The 17,386-nt window shown below is 52.2% G+C and overlaps 1 protein-coding gene across 11 annotated transcripts in view; it reads right to left on the bottom strand.

The window, feature by feature from the left end:
* Window positions 1–2,736: 2,736 nt before the first annotated feature.
* TNRC18 (trinucleotide repeat containing 18) overlaps window positions 2,737–17,386 on the bottom strand; it is an 89,521-nt gene continuing 74,871 nt past the window's right edge. For 6 of the 11 annotated variants that reach the window (XM_044979479.1, XM_044979477.1, XM_044979475.1 and 3 more), the window contains 12 exons: window positions 16,629–17,071; window positions 15,484–15,648; window positions 14,246–14,387; window positions 13,228–13,345; window positions 12,628–12,703; window positions 11,965–12,073; window positions 10,767–10,883; window positions 10,132–10,296; window positions 7,669–8,933; window positions 6,616–6,852; window positions 5,924–5,998; window positions 2,737–5,279 (listed from right to left, as the gene is read on the bottom strand). In XM_044979479.1, the coding sequence (XP_044835414.1) occupies window positions 5,073–5,279; window positions 5,924–5,998; window positions 6,616–6,852; window positions 7,669–8,933; window positions 10,132–10,296; window positions 10,767–10,883; window positions 11,965–12,073; window positions 12,628–12,703; window positions 13,228–13,345; window positions 14,246–14,387; window positions 15,484–15,648; window positions 16,629–17,071 (3,119 nt within the window). In that variant the 3' untranslated portion in view covers window positions 2,737–5,072. The other 5 variants (XM_044979478.1, XM_044979476.1, XM_044979484.1 and 2 more) reach the window with 4 other exon arrangements.

Consider the following 17,386-nt stretch of genomic DNA (forward strand, 5'->3'; position numbering starts at 1 on the left):
CCTTGGTGGAGGTCTGCAACAGAAGGACAACTTTCACTTCATCCCCCAGATCCCAACAGAGTTGGACACCCTGGTCTGTGCTGAGACACAGGGAAAAATCCAGCCCTCCTCTCCAACAAGCTAGTGCTGCAGAACCGTTGCTAAGAGCAACCTCTCATCTTTGAGAATGCTGGGGATGAAGTAGTAGCGCGGGGGGGTGGGGGGCAAGGCAGGGAGGGAATCCATAGTGTTCTCTCCCCTCCCCCATAAATTACACGCAGAACACATTGGCAAAGATGGCTTTCCATGTGCAGAAAAAGAAAATCCAATTTGGCAGGTTGCTATAGATTTCCACATGCCACTGCCATCAAGACACTGTTCACGGCAAGGGGGTGAAGCCTGGTAGCTTGCCCAGTAGCATTTGGAGACGCGGAGGAGAGAGGAAGCCGACCAAGACGCTGGTCGCATGGGTTCTCTATGGTCCTATTTTCACCCAGAGCTGTTTGAGATGGCTGAGTCCAGTGAGAGGTACCTGACTGATGGCAGCTGCCTGTGACAAGCAGCCAACACTTGGCATGGGGAGTAAAGGATGGGGATGGAACGCCAATGGCAGAGCAAAAATCCTCCATAAGAGGAGCTCATAGCAAAGGGTCCTGGACAACTCTTCCCATTTACCAGGCAGTAGCAGCCAGAGCATGGCCCTTCCCAAGCACATGGGGCCCAGGTTGGGAGCAGCCCAAGTTCCATGGTCTGTTACAGTGCAGACAGCATGGAGGCCGCAGGGCGCAGCTCAGAAGCTGCGTTAGGAGGGGTGCATACGAGAGTCTCGAGCCAGCCCAATACAGGGATTCACACCAGTGTTTAGGAACCACTTGGTCTATCGGCTGCTCCTTGGTAAATCTTAGTGCATAAGGAAATACACGGACCTGGAGACAACGAGCACAATTTTAGCCATCTTTATGGGAACGCCGTCTCCATCAAGCAAAGCAACCTGTGTTGGTCCCTCGGTGGCTGTTAAAAGCACAGTTCTACACTGACAAGCGACTCAGTAAAACCGGCACCTTCTCACTCAGCAGGCCTGGCCTCCTGGGTGCACTGGAGTCAGCACATATGATTGATGCCTTTGTGCTTTACTGATTCAGAGCATAAACTAACTTCTTGCTGCCTCTTGCCTCTGCAGAGCCAACACCGCTCGGAGCCAGCTGAGGATTCTGTTCCATATTGAAATGTAGGGAACAGTCAGACTGGTGCAGGGTCAGTCACACCTGTGCAGAGGCGTGGGCTGGCTGTAACTCTTGACATGATTTGGCTCGCAGGACCTTTATGAATGGTGTTTATAGGGGAAGGAAAGAGCGCAGCTTAGCTGAGACCTTAGGCTGAGTTTGCATTGGAAGAGACCGCTCTCTGTTCACAAAGACTCAAGAAAACACTTAAGCATGTGTTTAGTTTTCATTGAAGCCCATGGGACTTAAGCACATACATAAAGGATTTTCCTAAACAGGGATGGATTCAAATATATGTGCGTGCATCCCTGCAGTGGCACCAAATAGAGCACATGGGACCAAGAAGTCAGAGACAAGCAATCAGGCTATCACTGTTCATAGAATATCAGGGTTGGAAGAGACCTCAGGAGGTCAGCTAATCCAACCCCCTGCTGAAAGCAGGACCAATCCCCAGATTTTTACCCCAGTTCCCTAAATGGCCCCCTCAAGGATTGAGCTCACAACCCTGGGTTTAGCAGGCCAATGCTCAAACCACTGAGCTATCCTTCCCCCCAGAGCAGAGGAGGAGAGCTTTCACTGCATTGACAACTCGTGCCTCCCACATGGGGGGTAGAGGGAGCAAAATGCATGACCACCCCATGCATCTCCTCTGCACAGTGACACGCCGCCCCCGCCCTGTGCGCAGTCCGGAGCTGCTGCGTTCTGCCCACCCCGTGTTACCTGTGGGGGGTAGGGGCTCTGTCCATCTCCTGCTGCGCCTGCCTCCTCCTGTTCGGCTGCTATCCCAGGCTCAAGCCGGCTGCTCAGGGTCGCTGCTCTGTGCGGCACAGCAGCTGCCTGAGAGCCTGGCTGGAGAGGTGACAGGAGCAACCCACTCCCTGCCTGGGCTCAGCTGCGGGTGACAGGGGCCAAGCATGCGGGGGTGTGTGTGTGGGGGGGTGCACTCTTGCTCGCTCTGCCCCTGTCCCAGGCAGGCAGGCGGGAAATCATAGAACTGGAAGGGACCTCAAGAGGTCATTTAGTCCAGTCCCCTGCACTCAAGGCAGGACTAAGTATTAGCTAGACCCTCCCTGGCAGGTGTTTGTCCAACCTGCTCTTAAAAATCCCCAATGATGGAGATTCCACCACCTCCCTGGGCAATTTATTCCAGTGCTTAACCACCCTGACGGTTAGGAAGTTTTTCCTAAAGTCCAACCTAACCCACCTCTTGCTGCAGTTTAAGCCCATTGCTTCTTGTCCTGTCCTCAGAGGTTAAGAACAATTTTTCCTCCTTCCTCCTTGTAACAACTTTTTATGTACTTGGTGGTCCGCTGCTGCCACTTCCCCAGCCAGGCTCTCTCAGGTACCTGCTGCAACAGAGCAGTGACCCGGTGGCCAGTCCCGCCCCTTCCGCTCACCGCCTGGGCCTGGCTGCCGGATGGGGTTGGGGGAGAGGGAGGCAGGCACTTGACCCCGCATGCCCCCGGTACGCGTCGCCGATCTGCAGACGATAGGTGACCATGACGACAAAAAAACCACACACACAACTCTAAAAAACAGGACAAAGAAAGATGCTTTGTTTTTTCCAATAGACTTTTTTCTTTTTTATGAAAAACGGTCACACGGAATTCTCCAACAAACATAATGCCAAAAAAAAAAAATTAAAAACAAAAACAGAAAACAAAAGACAAAAACCTGGCTCTCCTTTCCTCTCGATTGTCTGAAAAATCCTTGTGTTCCATAGAAGGCATTGGGCAGTAAGTGCTTTCTATTTAACATTAGCATAAAATCTCTCTCTCTCTCTCTCTTTAAAATTTGCTCACACAATTTGCTTCTACAAGTACAGTACACTTTGTGTGTGGCTGTTTGTGTGTGCCTGTTCCCAGATCATTTACATTCACAATCCAACTGGAAATAAAAAATAATATTCTAAACGTCAGACTGTGTTCTTTATAATTTCATAATTTTTTCACAGTTTTAAAAAGTTTATATTTTTATATATATATATTTATATTTATAATTAAAAAGTTGAATCCATTTAAAGACTTATAATACAGAAGGGTTTAAAGAGTCTTTTGGTACATTAAAACTGTACAGTTTAGAAACATTAATATCCACCAAGTCTTGGTGAGCCGCGGGCTGGAGCAGAGGTGGCGGAGTTCAGCACCATTGTGGTTCTTTTAAAGTATGAGGGATCATCTTTTAGTAGGTGCCACTCTGCTCTTCCCATCGAGGCTGCAAGTCTCTAGTACTCAGGTAGTACCATGGCAGATAGCTAAAAATCTGTCCTTGTAAGTATCTCTCCCCTGGACCTCTGGGTGGGTCACTCTGCTTCCATCCACGCTGGAACAATCTCGGTGCCCTAGAAATATGTAGTGCGAATCGGTTAGCTGCAAAGATCAGTGCATCTCGTGAGATTTCAGTTAAGTGCAAGGACATTGCGCCATGGTCTTGTTCTGCTCCACTCCCCATGCTCCCTGCATGCTGCCCGGAGAGCTGGGGCTGTGTATTGGTGTTCCGGGTTGCAAACCTGGCTCCCTGAAGCAGCTGCTTGAAGGCAAGTGGCCAAAGCTGAAGGCTCAGGCCTGTGAGAGATCAACGAGATGGGTGGGCTGGCTGCTTGGAGGAGGGAGACTGACTCCTCTCAATGAGCCCCGGGGGTGACTGTCCACATGGACCCATTACGCTGAATGGCCGCTCCCGATGACAGCTTGGTTCTGGCTCCCACTGTGGATATGCAGCATGCGTCTCCTGCACGGACACTCCTGGGGGCAGTTCTCATCTCATCCCTTTTGAGCAGGGAGCTGTGTGTCCTTCTGCTTGAATTGCAGGAGCCTCACACCCAGGGAGAGCGCAACCCCTCAGCTCCACGTGAAAGCTGAGGGGCTGCACCTGTGTGAAAAAGCAGTGATGGGCGATGGCCTCCTTCGAGCTGCAAGAAGGGGCTTCCTTGTTTGTGAGCAGGTTGCAGCAACTTCCCCATTCATTTCACCTCCTGAAGGGAGATTTTTTGTTCATTACACTCCACCGTGTACCCTCCCTCATGGATTACAGCCCTCCCCTTTCCCTTCCTCCCTACCCCCCATCGCAGGCTTTTTTTTGGATGAATCTACTGAGTTAACCAATTTGTTCAATGAGAGATTCTGTTCTCTCCTTCTACCCAACTCCTCGTAACCCAGAAGGGACATTAGTCAACGGCTCTGTGTCCAAGTGACTCCATTCCTCCTTGGCTGTCCACTCGCATTAGCTCTCCATTAGGTCCCAGACAGCAGACTTAGAGAGGAAGGGAAGCTGATTAAAGGTGCGCCTGCTGTTTGAGCTGAGGCGCTTGGAGAGACACTGCTCCTTTCTCTTCCACCTCATACTTCCCAGAAAGTCATGTGCAGTTAACAAGGAAGGAGCTATAAGGAAGGAGGCACAGATACCCTGAAGGCTAGTAGGTGTTCTTCCAGACAAGGTCATCCTCTGAATTTTTCAGGGGGTCAAGCAACACAAAAGAAGCCTCCTCTGTTTTGATGTTATTCTGCTGGTGCAGGGATCTGAGAATCATTGACACTCCAAGAGCAGAAGGGGGAAGGAAGAAGCTGGTTAATTTTGTCTTAATTAAAACCACCCCGTTCATCCAGAAAACGATGGGCTCCAATCTCCAATGCTATCCCAAAGGCATCTTCAGAAAGTCCTATGGTTGCTTCCTCCCCACCCCAACTTTCTCTCTTCTCCTTTTGAAGACCTGTCCATAGTGCGACACAGAAGTCATGAGCAGGAAAGAAATAAACCATGTGATGATGTCTGAACAGCAAGTCCTCAGATTCGCCACGCTCCTCTTCCGAAGGGAAATCGGAACTCTCCAGGCGGATGGCACATGTCCCTGAATTCCCTCTTCCTAGACAGTCAGCAGATGACTGGGACGCCATCTGTATTGAAAATCATGCCTGTCGTGGGCTCGTACGTCCCTGCTAGGTAGTACAGATCCTCACTGTCCTGGTATTTCTTAGTCTTTAGCATCTGCTCGTACTGGTCCAGACCAACCACCAGACACTTATGAGAAATGGTCTGGACATCATTTTCATCCACGTGGGAGGACTGGTACAGTGCTCGCTGCATTAGAGGAATGGGGGTGGGGGGAATAGAGAGGAAACGAGTCATTAGCGGACACTTCACAACACACCCCTTCCCTACAGATTAGGTGCCCCAGGCCACAGAAGGACCTGAGAGCTACACACACGGAGTGAAAATGGTGGGATGCAGGTGGTTTATTTAATAAACCTTGAGGTTTATTTGCTGCATCCGCACAGTGAGACAGGCCATCAAATGGAACTTTGTGAAGGCTTTTACAGTTTGGTATTTCCCCCAGTTTCAATCAAATCTGGTGACTCGGTCGCCATCTTGCATGTTTCTCAGCCTCTCTGTGAACCTCAGGATCAGACTGGCGACATTTTGTCAGAATTTAAATGAAGTAAAACAAAGATGAGCCTGGGCTGGTGCCAAACACCACCGAAATCCAGAGATGTTCACATATGGATCTTTGCAGGCTACCTTCCCCCCCTGTAAGATGCTCGGCCAAAACCATGGACTTGGGGCTGACACTCATCTCAGCATAGAATTGGACCGGACCGGACCAGATCAGATGGCCTTTACCTCATTAACACTTGATGCTCCGCTTATAAAATCAGAGCAGTCAACAACACATCACAAAACCTTCTCCAAGGCCTGGCCTTCTGCCATCCGCACCCTCATCTTACCTCCATGAAGTCCTTCCTCTGGTTGGATGCCTGCAGAGTGGTAGATAGGCTCCTCCCAGATTTCTGATCCCAACGCTACGCCGAGAACAGTCAGCCAGGAAAAATGGAGAGGGAGAACAGTTAAAGCAGGCAAGTTAGTACCTTTCAAAGGCGCCTCCCTCACCAAATAAAGATGTGCATTCCCACAGCCTACATCTTGACCTTGAGTCATCAGCTTAAACAGAGCCCGATCTTTAGAGCGACCAAGCAGCTGCAGCTCCCAGTGACGTCAATGGGAGCTGTGGGTGCTTGGCACCTCTGAACATCAGGCCCACACAGCCTGCCCGTACACCAAGGGCTTCCTCTCACCCTTCACATGTCAGACGGCAGGAATAAATCACTTTGCTCTGTGTACCCCAGGGACAAACAGAAGTTTGATGGACTCAAGGCTGCTCGCTGTGTTTCCAAGCTGTGTCTTAGAAGTATAAAGCCCACCTCCCCCTCTCAAGTGGCTTTAGAAACCCCAGGCGTGTCATGACTTTGATCGTACAGAGTCTCCATGTTCACCCTTTACTGATCACAAATGGAACCAAATTATATTTTGCACTTAGTTAAAAACTATGAAAGTCACCCGACCCCCGCCAGGATGAAGGTGTGAGGGAAGCTTTGCAGCATGGCCATTAAACAGGGCCGGCAGCGTTCGGTCAACATACCTTGCCTTCGTTGAGCTTTTTTCCAGGGTTGGTTTCTTCTGGGTGGTAAAACCACTTGACCCTGACCACCATGTTGTTCCCCCAGGACTCCCACATGCTCTGGATCCGGCCGATGTAGGGTAGGTTGGGCCGGCCAGCTGACAAGAAGACCGCGCAGTCTCCAATCCGGATGATCTCCTTGCCACGGACAATGGCCTTGTAGAACAGCTTCCTGGCCTTCCCTTTCATTCCTCGTCTCTGTGAAATTAGGAGCGCAAAGCTGAGTGAACAGAATATTAGGTACAAACCAGTCTCACTCACCCCCCCACTCTGGGATAGCTTGCGCGCCCTGCCTGCATCCCACTACGGATAACTAGAGCACCAACAGTTACGCCCTCTTGTTGGGTCAGCCCAATGGTATGGCAAAGCAACCTGAGGACACCGCAACAGTGAGTAGGTCCAGATGAAGCATATTACCTTGGAAGATATGGCGAGTTGCCCCCTTGTAAGCACCCCCTGCTGGCTAACAGGGAGAACAGCAATGATGGGAGGCATTTATCCCTTTCTGGCCAGAGGGCCAGTGACACAGCCGCAAACTGAATGGTTAAAGGGTGATCGGAGAACTCCTAGTGAGAAGGGAGTGCGGAGAAGAGAGTGACTTGATTTCAGTGGAGTGTCCGCTCCTCCAGAAACAAACCAACAACACCTCAACACACCTAAAGATAGTGTATCTGTTTATGGTTTCAGTACAGCAAGGAGCCAATGCTCATGGACAGAGGGGCCAGGCAGTCCCAACAGATGGGCTGCAGCTGCTGCTGGAGGGTCTTTCCGGATGTCTGCTGTAAATCTGACTGAAACATTTTTGATCTTCTTCCTTCCTGCCTGGAGTAACCCCAGTAACAAACCAGTTGGGAACGCACCAAACCTCACCACTGGGGGATGCCTTCGCCAGCCAGGAAGAGGGTGGGGATGAAACTGCTGGTTTGGCAGGGGAGGAGGCAGAGTAGAAAGGTGACAGGGATTATGAAAACAAAGGTCAAGAGCCAAAAGAACTAGCCGGAGTGCTATGCTCACCTGGGTGGGTTTGCCAAACCACTTCCAAAGCTGCCGTGCAGGGAGGAAGGCAGCGATCTTGGGTCTGTTTTCTACTGAAGGCAGCCTCTGCCGTTTGGCAAGCTCCTTGGTCGTGGGCAGATGGATCCCCTCCCGCTTTTTGGGCCTGCTCTTGTTGCTGCTTGGAGGTTGCTTCTGCTGTGGCTGCTGTTGCTGCTGCGGTGGCTTCTGGCCTTGAGGGTGAGAAGACACGCGGGATTTTCCTGCCTGCTTGGTCTGCTTTGGAGTGAGAGCCTGCTGGACTGAGGAGCTCGGCTGGGCGTCAGCCGCCTCCTCATCTGAGCTACAGGAGGAGTCTTCATCTGTGGTGGAAGAGGAGGAGGAACTGGAGCTTGATGAAGATGAGGTGGATGATGCTGATGAAGAGGATGAGGAAGAGGATGAAGAAGAGCTGCTACTGCTGGAAGAGGAGGAGGAGGAGGAATTAGATGAAGACAGAGGGGTCGAAGCTCTGGAGCTGCTTGAGCTGCTGTCCTGAGCTTCACCTCCGTTCTTCTCGGCTTCTTCTTCGCCCTCGGACTCCGAGCTGCTGCCGCTGCTGTTGCTTTCAGTCTCCTCCGCGGCCGTCGCTGGGGTGGTTTTGACTTCTTGATCCTTGCCTCCAAAATTAGAAGCCGAAGATTCCCCCTCTGCTGCTTTAGCCCTTGACGATTTCTGCTTGGCTTCACTGCCCAATGCAGCAGGGTAGCCCATCCCCAGGACACTCTTGCCATCCCTCCTGCTGGTCAGGTTTGACCCCTCCAGCATCCTCATGGCCTCCTTTGTTTTCTTGGTCTTTGGAGACATCACCCCTTCATGGTCCAGCTTGATGAGGATTTCATTGTCCAGTTGCTTTCTCTGAGCCTTGGCTGCTGAACCAAACTCCTGCGACTCCTCGGCAGGCCTTCCCTTCTTGGCTTTGGTTTTCCCGGAGGGGTTGTCATTGGAGCTGAAGGATCCCAGCGCCCCCGGGAGCTCACTGTAGGGTTCCGTTCCAAGAACATTGCTGAATGCAGGAGGCTGAAAAGAAGGCGGAGGTGGGCTATGGAGTTTAGCAGAGATCTTCATTTTGCTGGCTTTATTCCGTTTTTCCTCTGCAGGTGGGGGAGATCCTCCTACTGAATTCTGCTGGCTTTTCCTTGACCCCTTCACGCTTTGCTTGCTAAGGCAGATTGTCTTCTCTGGAGCAGAAGGAATGTTTGCTGAAGAATCTCCCTGGTCTGTCTCTTCCGGCAAGACTGCTTCTTCTGGAAAGGAACAGAAAGCAGATAGACTGAGAGATGCAAATATCACCCATATGACATTTTCAATAAGCCAGGATGGACTCCCTCAAGTCACAATAGTTGCTGAATATTCCCTGCACGTAACTCAGGCGCTGAGGCCCTGGGTGGGGAGGGAGATTTAAAAGATTTCTGCTGTTCCTTCATGGCTTGCTTTTTTATCATACTGTTCACTCCAACCAGTGACCACCTTAGCAAGGCCCTTTTTGAGGACTTAATAAATAATACAGGCCAGTATGTCTGAGGCTAACACCAATGAACTGCTGACTGCTATAAAGAGAACGCGCTATGAGCTTCCTCTATCACAAACCAAGCTGAGAAAGCACAATCTAGGTCTCTCCGATCTGTGCTATACTTACTGCTGCCCAGATATCATGCCTTGAAATACAAGGTGAGATGGTGGCTCATTCAGTAGCATAATACACTACCACGGGGGCCTTAGCAATAGCCAACCTCCTGACACTTCTCATGCCAGCCATATCCTGTGAGCAGTGCTGAGAGGGCAGCCTTAGCCTCTGGAGGGTACAGCAGGCCTCACCTCAGCCACTAGTTGCAGACACAGGGGGAGGCTGCTTGCTTTCCTAGCTGCGGGCAGAGTGCTGCATCCATAGGGTAGTGGAGCAGCTGCAATGTCGAAGCTGCTTTCCCTCCCTCTGCAACCTCAGCCATTGGAACTGTTCCGCCTCCCTACAGGTGCAGCACTCTCCCTGCAGCTAGGAAAGGGAGCAGCCTCCATGTGTGTCTACAATTCATGGCTGATGCTCATGCCCACGGATGCGCCGCTGAGAAAACAGAGTTGAGTTTCCAAATCTTGTTTGCAGCACTGAATTCAATAACCCCAGCTGGTAAATAACTAGCTCTCTAACCCAACCAAATCCCATGGACAAACTCCTGCAAGAAGGAGAGAAACTCAGTAGCTGCTCAACACTTTCCCTGAACTTTGGGTTATAGTGCTGGAGGGAAGCTGTCTTCGAGGGAAGGATGAGGATTAGGAAGTTTAGCAGCAAAGACGAGATGCAGACCTGCACTAGTGCAGGTTGGGTGTTTGCAGAACCACCTAGGCAAAGGGATGCTACTCTAGGAAAAGAAATGCTACATTACCGGATTAAACAGTTGGCACAAGGACTCACTGAATTGCACGTTAAAACAGGGTGAATCAACCTACCAGCTTTCAGCTTGATGCTTGGCTTTCTCCCACGACCTTTGCCCTTGGCCACTGGCTCCTCTGACCCTAGTGCACTGCCCTCTTTTCCTTCCCCAGCATCCTTGCTGGACTTCCGGCTGCGGCGCTTGGTACTGGGCACCAAGAGGGCAGGGGAGGGCTCCGCACCTGTAACATCAAGTCACACCGATGAGCAATGCTGGTGTATGCCTGCCCACTAATCAAACCAAACAGAACCACACTGCGCCAAAACTGCACGTCTGAATTTTCAGCAGCAGCCATTAAAAAGGAGCTTGTTGCTGTCCCCAGATTTTCGCTGGCATCACACAATGCCTATGAGGGATGCACGTTACGTGCTATTGGGAAATTGCCACCTACTAACACCGGGCAGACAGGGATTCACCCCATCACTCCAAAATGGGTTCTCCTTCCAACACCCCAACCCTAGAAAACTAGTCCTGATCCACATAGCTTAGGACACACTCCTGGAACAAAAACAGTGGCGAATTATCCCTGGAATCTTACGGGATGGTTCCCTAGCATAGGAAATCTCCCTTTTGAGCAGGTTTAAAAGGAGGCTGCTCATGGGCTCTGGGAGAAACCTCACGCAAGAACCCAATTCAGGAGTCCAGACTTACACTGGATCTTGTAGTCAGGTGGTAGAAGCCGAATATGAGACAGGGGGATCCGGCCAGTGTCCCCATCATCAAATTCCACCGTTATCAGATCCCCATCCTCCTCCAGATCAAGGGCCCCTGTGGTTTGAGGGGAAAGCCATTAGAACTGGGAACACACTCAGCTGGAGCAGTAGAGTGGAAACGGGACGGACCCTGGCACTTGGAAGTTATGACTGATGGAGGCAGGGCCAGTTTCAGAACCTGCTACTAAGCCAGACCCATCTGGGGCAAACAACCTGTGATCCAATTACACACCCCGCCCTCAAGCGCAAATCTACTCTTTCAACACAGTCATCCCAATAGCTTAATCCCATCTCTTCTCACGCCTATTCACTCTTCGTTTGCACTGACGTCCCTCCATTATGGCCTGTCCAATAGCCTCAGATCCATCTCTGACTGGATTTTATCGCCACCCTTGGCTATCGTAAGCCATCATCTTCCCTCCCAGATAAAGAATCACTGTTTCATCCCTCTCTCCTTGTATCCGTCTCCCCAGTCTGTTAGTCATGTGCAATCCCCTCTTATGCTCTCTTCAGCTAGTGCATCTTGCACTCCAAGGGCTGCATCCCAACTGGCAGCTTCTTCATTTATGGCCACTTTCCCGGCCAGTCAACATCAAACCACGTGTCCAGGGCATTGCGGGGAAGCAGGAAGTGCTTTGCAGTCAGCTCACAGCCCTTCCTACTCTCTCTTTACAGGCACTTTTTACGGCTCAGATTTCCAAAGAGGCCAAATGGAGTCAGGAACTCAGGGTACGATTTTCAAACGTGCCTATGTGACTTAGGCGCCTATGCCCCATTGAAAGTCAGCTGGACTTAGGCTCCTATCTCACTTATGGGATTTTGAAATTTTTCATCTCCCCCTCCTAGGCTTCTGTTGAATTTCAATGGTTATAAGCACCTAACTCCCTTAGGCCTCTGTGAAAATCCCAGCATAAGTGCACAGTAATATTGGCCCGCGAGGCAGCTGTGATGATTACATACCACAATGGGGCTCTTTGCAGAGTCGGGCACTACTCCAAATAAGGAATCTGGCCTGGCAGGGCTATCACGACAGGCTTTGGGGCTGCACTGTACTATTCCCCTGAGTCTCCTGAAGTTTTGTGCTAAGATACTCCTGGCTTGTGAGCGTAAGAGGGGCAGCCATGATATGCTCTTACCTCTCACCACGGTCCCTGGGTAGAGGCAGCGATACTGCTGGCTCCAGTAGGCGGCAATTCTTGTTCCTTCAGGCAGGAACCTCACTGAGGGCGGCTTCACATCAATAATCTGTTTGGGGTGGGACAGCAAGTTACTAACCCGCCTGAGGCCTCTATGATCTTTTGTCCTTCACACTAGTGTTCCAGGAGACTGACTGTCAATGGACACTGCTGAGACCTCCCCAGGGAGGACTTCCTGGACTTCCTCCTCCACCAGGATTCAAAGGTGCTTCTGCTGAAGGCTGCAGAGCAGGAGAAGGGTGACCTCTATAGGAAAGGGTCACATTCCTCCACATAATACAATGCAGTACAGCTCGGAAGACTCAAAGTCCTACAGTCCCTGGCAGGACAGGGTTAAGCCCTTGGCCCTGGTGCGTGTTCGCCCAATGCCAGCGATGGGAAGCTGAATCCACAATGCCGGGAAGGGAATTACATTTGCCGAGGCACATAAAGCAATATCTGTCTGGGACCTGCTCCATGCTGATGAGGCATCCGGGGCAGGACTGGGGGCACCGCTGCAAGCTGCAACTACCCACCAGACAAGGAGAGATTTTCCTTTTGCCTCCCCCATCCCTGATACGAAAATCACATTGCACATGTGGAGAGTAAAATGGCCCAACTTACAGCTTCCTGCAGAAGCTGCTCCAGACAGTAGATATGGGGACGATTTCCCCTCTCCCCTTCCACCACGACTCGGTATCTGAAAACACAAGACCCCACAGCATCACAAGATATCAGAGCTTAACAAGAAGGACCCGCTGTGCCCCAATAACTCTTCCCTGGGCTTAGTTCCTTCCCCAATGTCCTACCTTCTCCAAGCCCTATCATCTTCCACCTCAAAATCCCCAGTTTAGCCAAGGCTGTTTAACAGGAGGCTGCATTCTTCCAGCTGAGGAATTCACTGGTAAACTAGGGTAGCTCATTATGGTAAATTCCTCCTCCCAGCCAAACACAGCTACTGCCCCCAGCTTTGCAGCTCTCAAGAAACATCTGCAGCTCATCAGTATCCAGCTTGCTTGGCACAGAATCAGCTGTGCTGGATCACACACCAGGTGCTAAAAAGACCCCCCCACTGGGTCTCTGGTGGAGCTGGGGCTAAAACCCCACTGTGCATGAAGGACAGGGCAGCAATACTGAGCGTACATGCCCACGGGAGCCCCCAAAGCATGCACTATCCCCCCGCCATAGCAGGGTCCATCAGGGGGAGGCTGCCATTTTACTCACATGTCAGGAGAGTGCACGGTCTTCACGTGTCCAGCATAGAGCAGCTTGTCATCCATGGGAATGAGGACACGCAGCCCGTCCTTCAGTTCATCTTTGTCAATGATACAGGAGCGGGGGGCTGCAGGACCACGGAGCAAGACATGGAGTTAGCGGCTCCATTCAACACAACAGAAAGGGGCAGATCCCATGGGACAAGGGCCATTCTACAGCTTTTGACAACACCTGCCACTCCCACTGGCCTCAGTTAGACTGTCAGCTGTTTGGGGCAAGGGCTGTTTTTCTTTGTACAGCTCCTAGCACAATGGGCCCCTATTCTCAGCTGGCCCCATGGCACTTCGGAGATACAGTAATAATACCAACAGGCCAGACAAAACCCAGCATCTCGTAGAGATTGCTCTTTACCTAGAAACCTGTAGGGGTGCTTTCAAGGAGTAAGTGGGCGGCTCTTTACTGGCTCATGGTTCCTAACTAGGGGCTAACGCACAGACCAAAACCAGTCAACACTGGGCTCTAGTCGGGTGAAGGGTAAAGGCAGATCATGCAAACCCCTTTCTTTGGGTTATCATCCTATCATTCCCAGGTGAACGCAGAGCAGATACCCTGCCTGATTCTCCAGGCAGCCCTGCTATTGGGCCGGCTTTGCAGCTGCCCTGACTGAGGCACAAGGAAGGTCAAGGGACTTGCTGGGGGCCAAAATACTAGTCAGTGGTTCAAACGGGGATTAGAACTCAAAGCCCTCTTGGGACCCAGTCCTTTGTTCCAACTGCTTGTGAGCACAGCCCGCCCCAATGACTGATGGCGCGCTCCTGCGACTGCTGGCCAAGGCAGGTCCGGCCTGTGGGGGATTCAGGGCACGCCGAATGAGAGCTGTGCTCCTCATCAGAGCGGAGCAGCATACCCTGGGCACGCTGCTCTTTATCCAGCTGGGAAAAGCTCATCCAACTCTCCCAGCCATTGCTGCCGAAACACCAGGCGTGTTTAGAAAAGTTTCCCTCCCCCGACAGCCTCCGGCTCTCACCTGGGGTAGGCGCCCGCTCTACAAGCATGCTCAGGGGGAGATTCTCGTCCTCTGAGAAGCTACTGTCTTGATTGGGCTCAAAGTCCTCTTCGGCTGCCATGCTTTCCATCAGCTTGCTGACTGCGCCGCCCTTCCCTCGGTTCTGGAGAAGGAAACGAAAGAGCACATCAGAAACTTCGGCCACATCCGGGATCAAGCTTCAGGGCTCAGGAGCCATTTTAACAACCCTCCTTCCCCAGCGGTGCAGTTTCCTTTCTCAGTGATCCCCATTAGACGTGGAAGGTTCCATGCCGGAGGCCAAGATGCAACATCCCTGCGGCAGCCCTGACTCTGCGCCTGCCATTCTCCCTCCCGGGGTAGGTAACCTGGCCATCCAGGACACAGTGCAATTAGGATGCAGATCGCCTCAGCGTGAACCACCACAGTCAACAGGCCCTGCCAATGCCGTACCCAAAGTGACGGTTGCCTTTCGGTAGCTCACTGAGTTCTTTGCTTTGTTTATTTGCTGTGTTTATCCCCCACTGCTGTCGTCAGCTGAACGAGGGCTCCGAGAGCCCTTTCATACGTTCGAGCTGCATTTCTTGACCTGCCTGTACATTAAAAGAAATGTTGACGTGCTGGGGCCGTCAGAACAGAACCAGGCAGCCGTAGGACTGGCCTGCGATACTCGTGATGAGAACCAGAAAGAACGGTGTTTCGGCTGCTGTTGCAGAGTCCGACGGTGTCCCTTATAACCTGGAACTGGTGAAGAGGGACTCCCTGGGGAAGGTGGCAGTTCAGTCACCACTCCCATTCAAGGGGTCTTGAACTCTTGCCCACTGGGCCAGCAATACCCCTCAATGCTGCCCTAACGCGACCACGTTCTTCCGGGGCACAAAGCGGAATTTGGTTGGCAAGTCCTGAGCTCCCTGAACTGTCACCTGGATGTACCTTCCCTCGGGCCCGGGAAAAGTCACTAGATGGTGGTGTTCTACATTCATCTGAGTCTTTAGGCTTCCTGACAAGAGGAGAACTTGAAAGAAGTAAAGTCTGACTTGCCTGTAGAGGTGTTTCCGTACAACCCTTCCTGCCCCAGTCTCGTTAGCGAGAACACTTTATAGTGCTACCAACGTCCCAGCTCCCAAAAGGGCGTGTCTGTCTGTCTGTCTTCCCCCCTCACAATGCAATATGGCAGGAAGGAAGCAAAGACCCAGCTGTCTTGCTACAACCTGACTTCAATCTGTGGAGGCAACCCTCACCTCTTTCTTCACCTCCTTTGCTTTCACCTTGGCTTTACTCTTCTTGTTGGAGCTCAGGGAGTTGGCCAGGCTGACCCGGGCATCGGAGGGGGAGCTGGAGATGCCAGGGGGAGACATGGAAGAGGAGGAGGAGCAGCAAGGGGCCTCTTTACCCTTCTTCCTCTGCTAAAAGCAAATACAAAAACAACCCCCGCCCATAAAAAGGCTTGATCAGTAACGCTCGCTAGCCAGTTACAGGGGAAAGATGGAGCAAAGGGGAGCGCGGCAGTTCGTATTCAAACAGAGCTACGAGTAAAGACTCCAGCCACGAGGGGGCAGAGCCCAAGCAGGCAGCTTGCCAGACTCTTGCACTGTATCGAGGCTCTCACTGCCCCTCTGACACTCGGCATCGACATTCCAGCGAGAGCTTTTCATTATCCCAGCCTGCACCCCCCGCGGACCAATTCTTCCTCCAGAACTGCTGGAAAAGGACCCCACCTGATGTCGTGTCACAACTTGTCTAATTCTTCCCATAATCCAATCTCCCCAGTAAGCCGTGAATAGGCCAAATTGGAGCCAAATGCTTCAGCAGACTGGTTAGCACGTGATTGGGAAGGGAGCACTGCCATTCCCCGAGAACGTGGGATCTGGGACGTCGCTGGGCTAAAGGCAAAGCGCCTCTGGGGACCAGACCGGGGGAGACTTGGGGGCGAGACAGGAGTTTTCCCTCTGACTGCAGTGCGGGGTTTCCGTGGTGGAGACAGAGCAAATTTTCCAGTCCCCAGTTTTACAATGGGGCAGAAAAAGGATTGCACGGCTAGCCTGGGGGTTACATCCTGCCCCATTGAAGTCAATGGGAGTTTAACCACCACGTCAGCAGGGACAGGACCTCCCCCAGAATCCCTAAACCAAGGTCCGGTATAGTCAGGCAAGAGCAGTTAGCCTGGTCCAACGTTAACTGGGCTGTAGTGGATAAAGGAAGCTCCTTTACGGGCAGTGGGGAGGGTGTTTCCATGCAGCAGCGAGGGGCTGCTGAGATGAGACGGCCATTAAACTCACCTCCTTCCAAGTGCCAGGATCAACAGGATTAACCTCCCCGCCCCACCCCCCCAGCAAGTCAGCCACGCCCCCGGCTCTGCGCCCCACCCCAGCAAAGCAGCCCCTACCTTGCTCAGCTCTTTCCTTTCCTTCCCTTTGCTCCCCTCCTTTTTGGGACTCGGCGGCGCCCCCTTCCCGCAGCGGCTGGGCTTGGAAACAGGGGTGGAGCTCGCTGGCGTGCTGGGCGTCGGCCCAGATGAGGAAGTGCTGGCGTCGTGGAGGAAGATGCGCTCGCTCCGGCGCCGATTCCACAGGTCGTCGTCACTCGCCTCCAGCCCGAACTCGAAGCTCAGTTCCTTGGTAGACTTGAATTTTTTCAGCTTCCGGCCTTTCTCTGCCCCCATTTTGGCTTTGTCAGCGCTCCCGGGGCTGAGGTCCATGCTGCTGGGTGCCTGGACAGGGGTGGCGCTGCCTTGTTCCATCAGCCCCTTTTTCCCACGCAGCAGCCCAGAGGGAGATTTCTTCCGGATCTTTATCTCACTCTCCGAGTCAGTGTATTCAAACTCCGTTCCTAAATACAAGGAGGTTGAACCATCAACGCCCGACTTCGATAGGGGTGGGCTGGGTCTGACCCAGCGTCCTCTGGCTTTGATGCCGGACTTTACCCTTGCTCCGCAGAGCCTGGCCAAAAATCCCCAAGAAAATCCACCCTAGTTCATTGCACAGAGTCACAGCAGGAAATGGAAGTGAACTCCCCAGAGGGGACGGGGGCAAGAGGAGATCTCTCCTTCTCCAGTCGTTCCCCCTGAGAACGCTGTAACCAGCGAACAGTACGGAACAACCCCCATGGCACCCACCAACGCAGCATTGCTCAGAATTAATGACC

The sequence above is a fragment of the Mauremys mutica genome, chromosome 11 (genome assembly GCF_020497125.1).
Source record: "Mauremys mutica isolate MM-2020 ecotype Southern chromosome 11, ASM2049712v1, whole genome shotgun sequence".
Taxonomy (NCBI): domain Eukaryota; kingdom Metazoa; phylum Chordata; order Testudines; family Geoemydidae; genus Mauremys; species Mauremys mutica.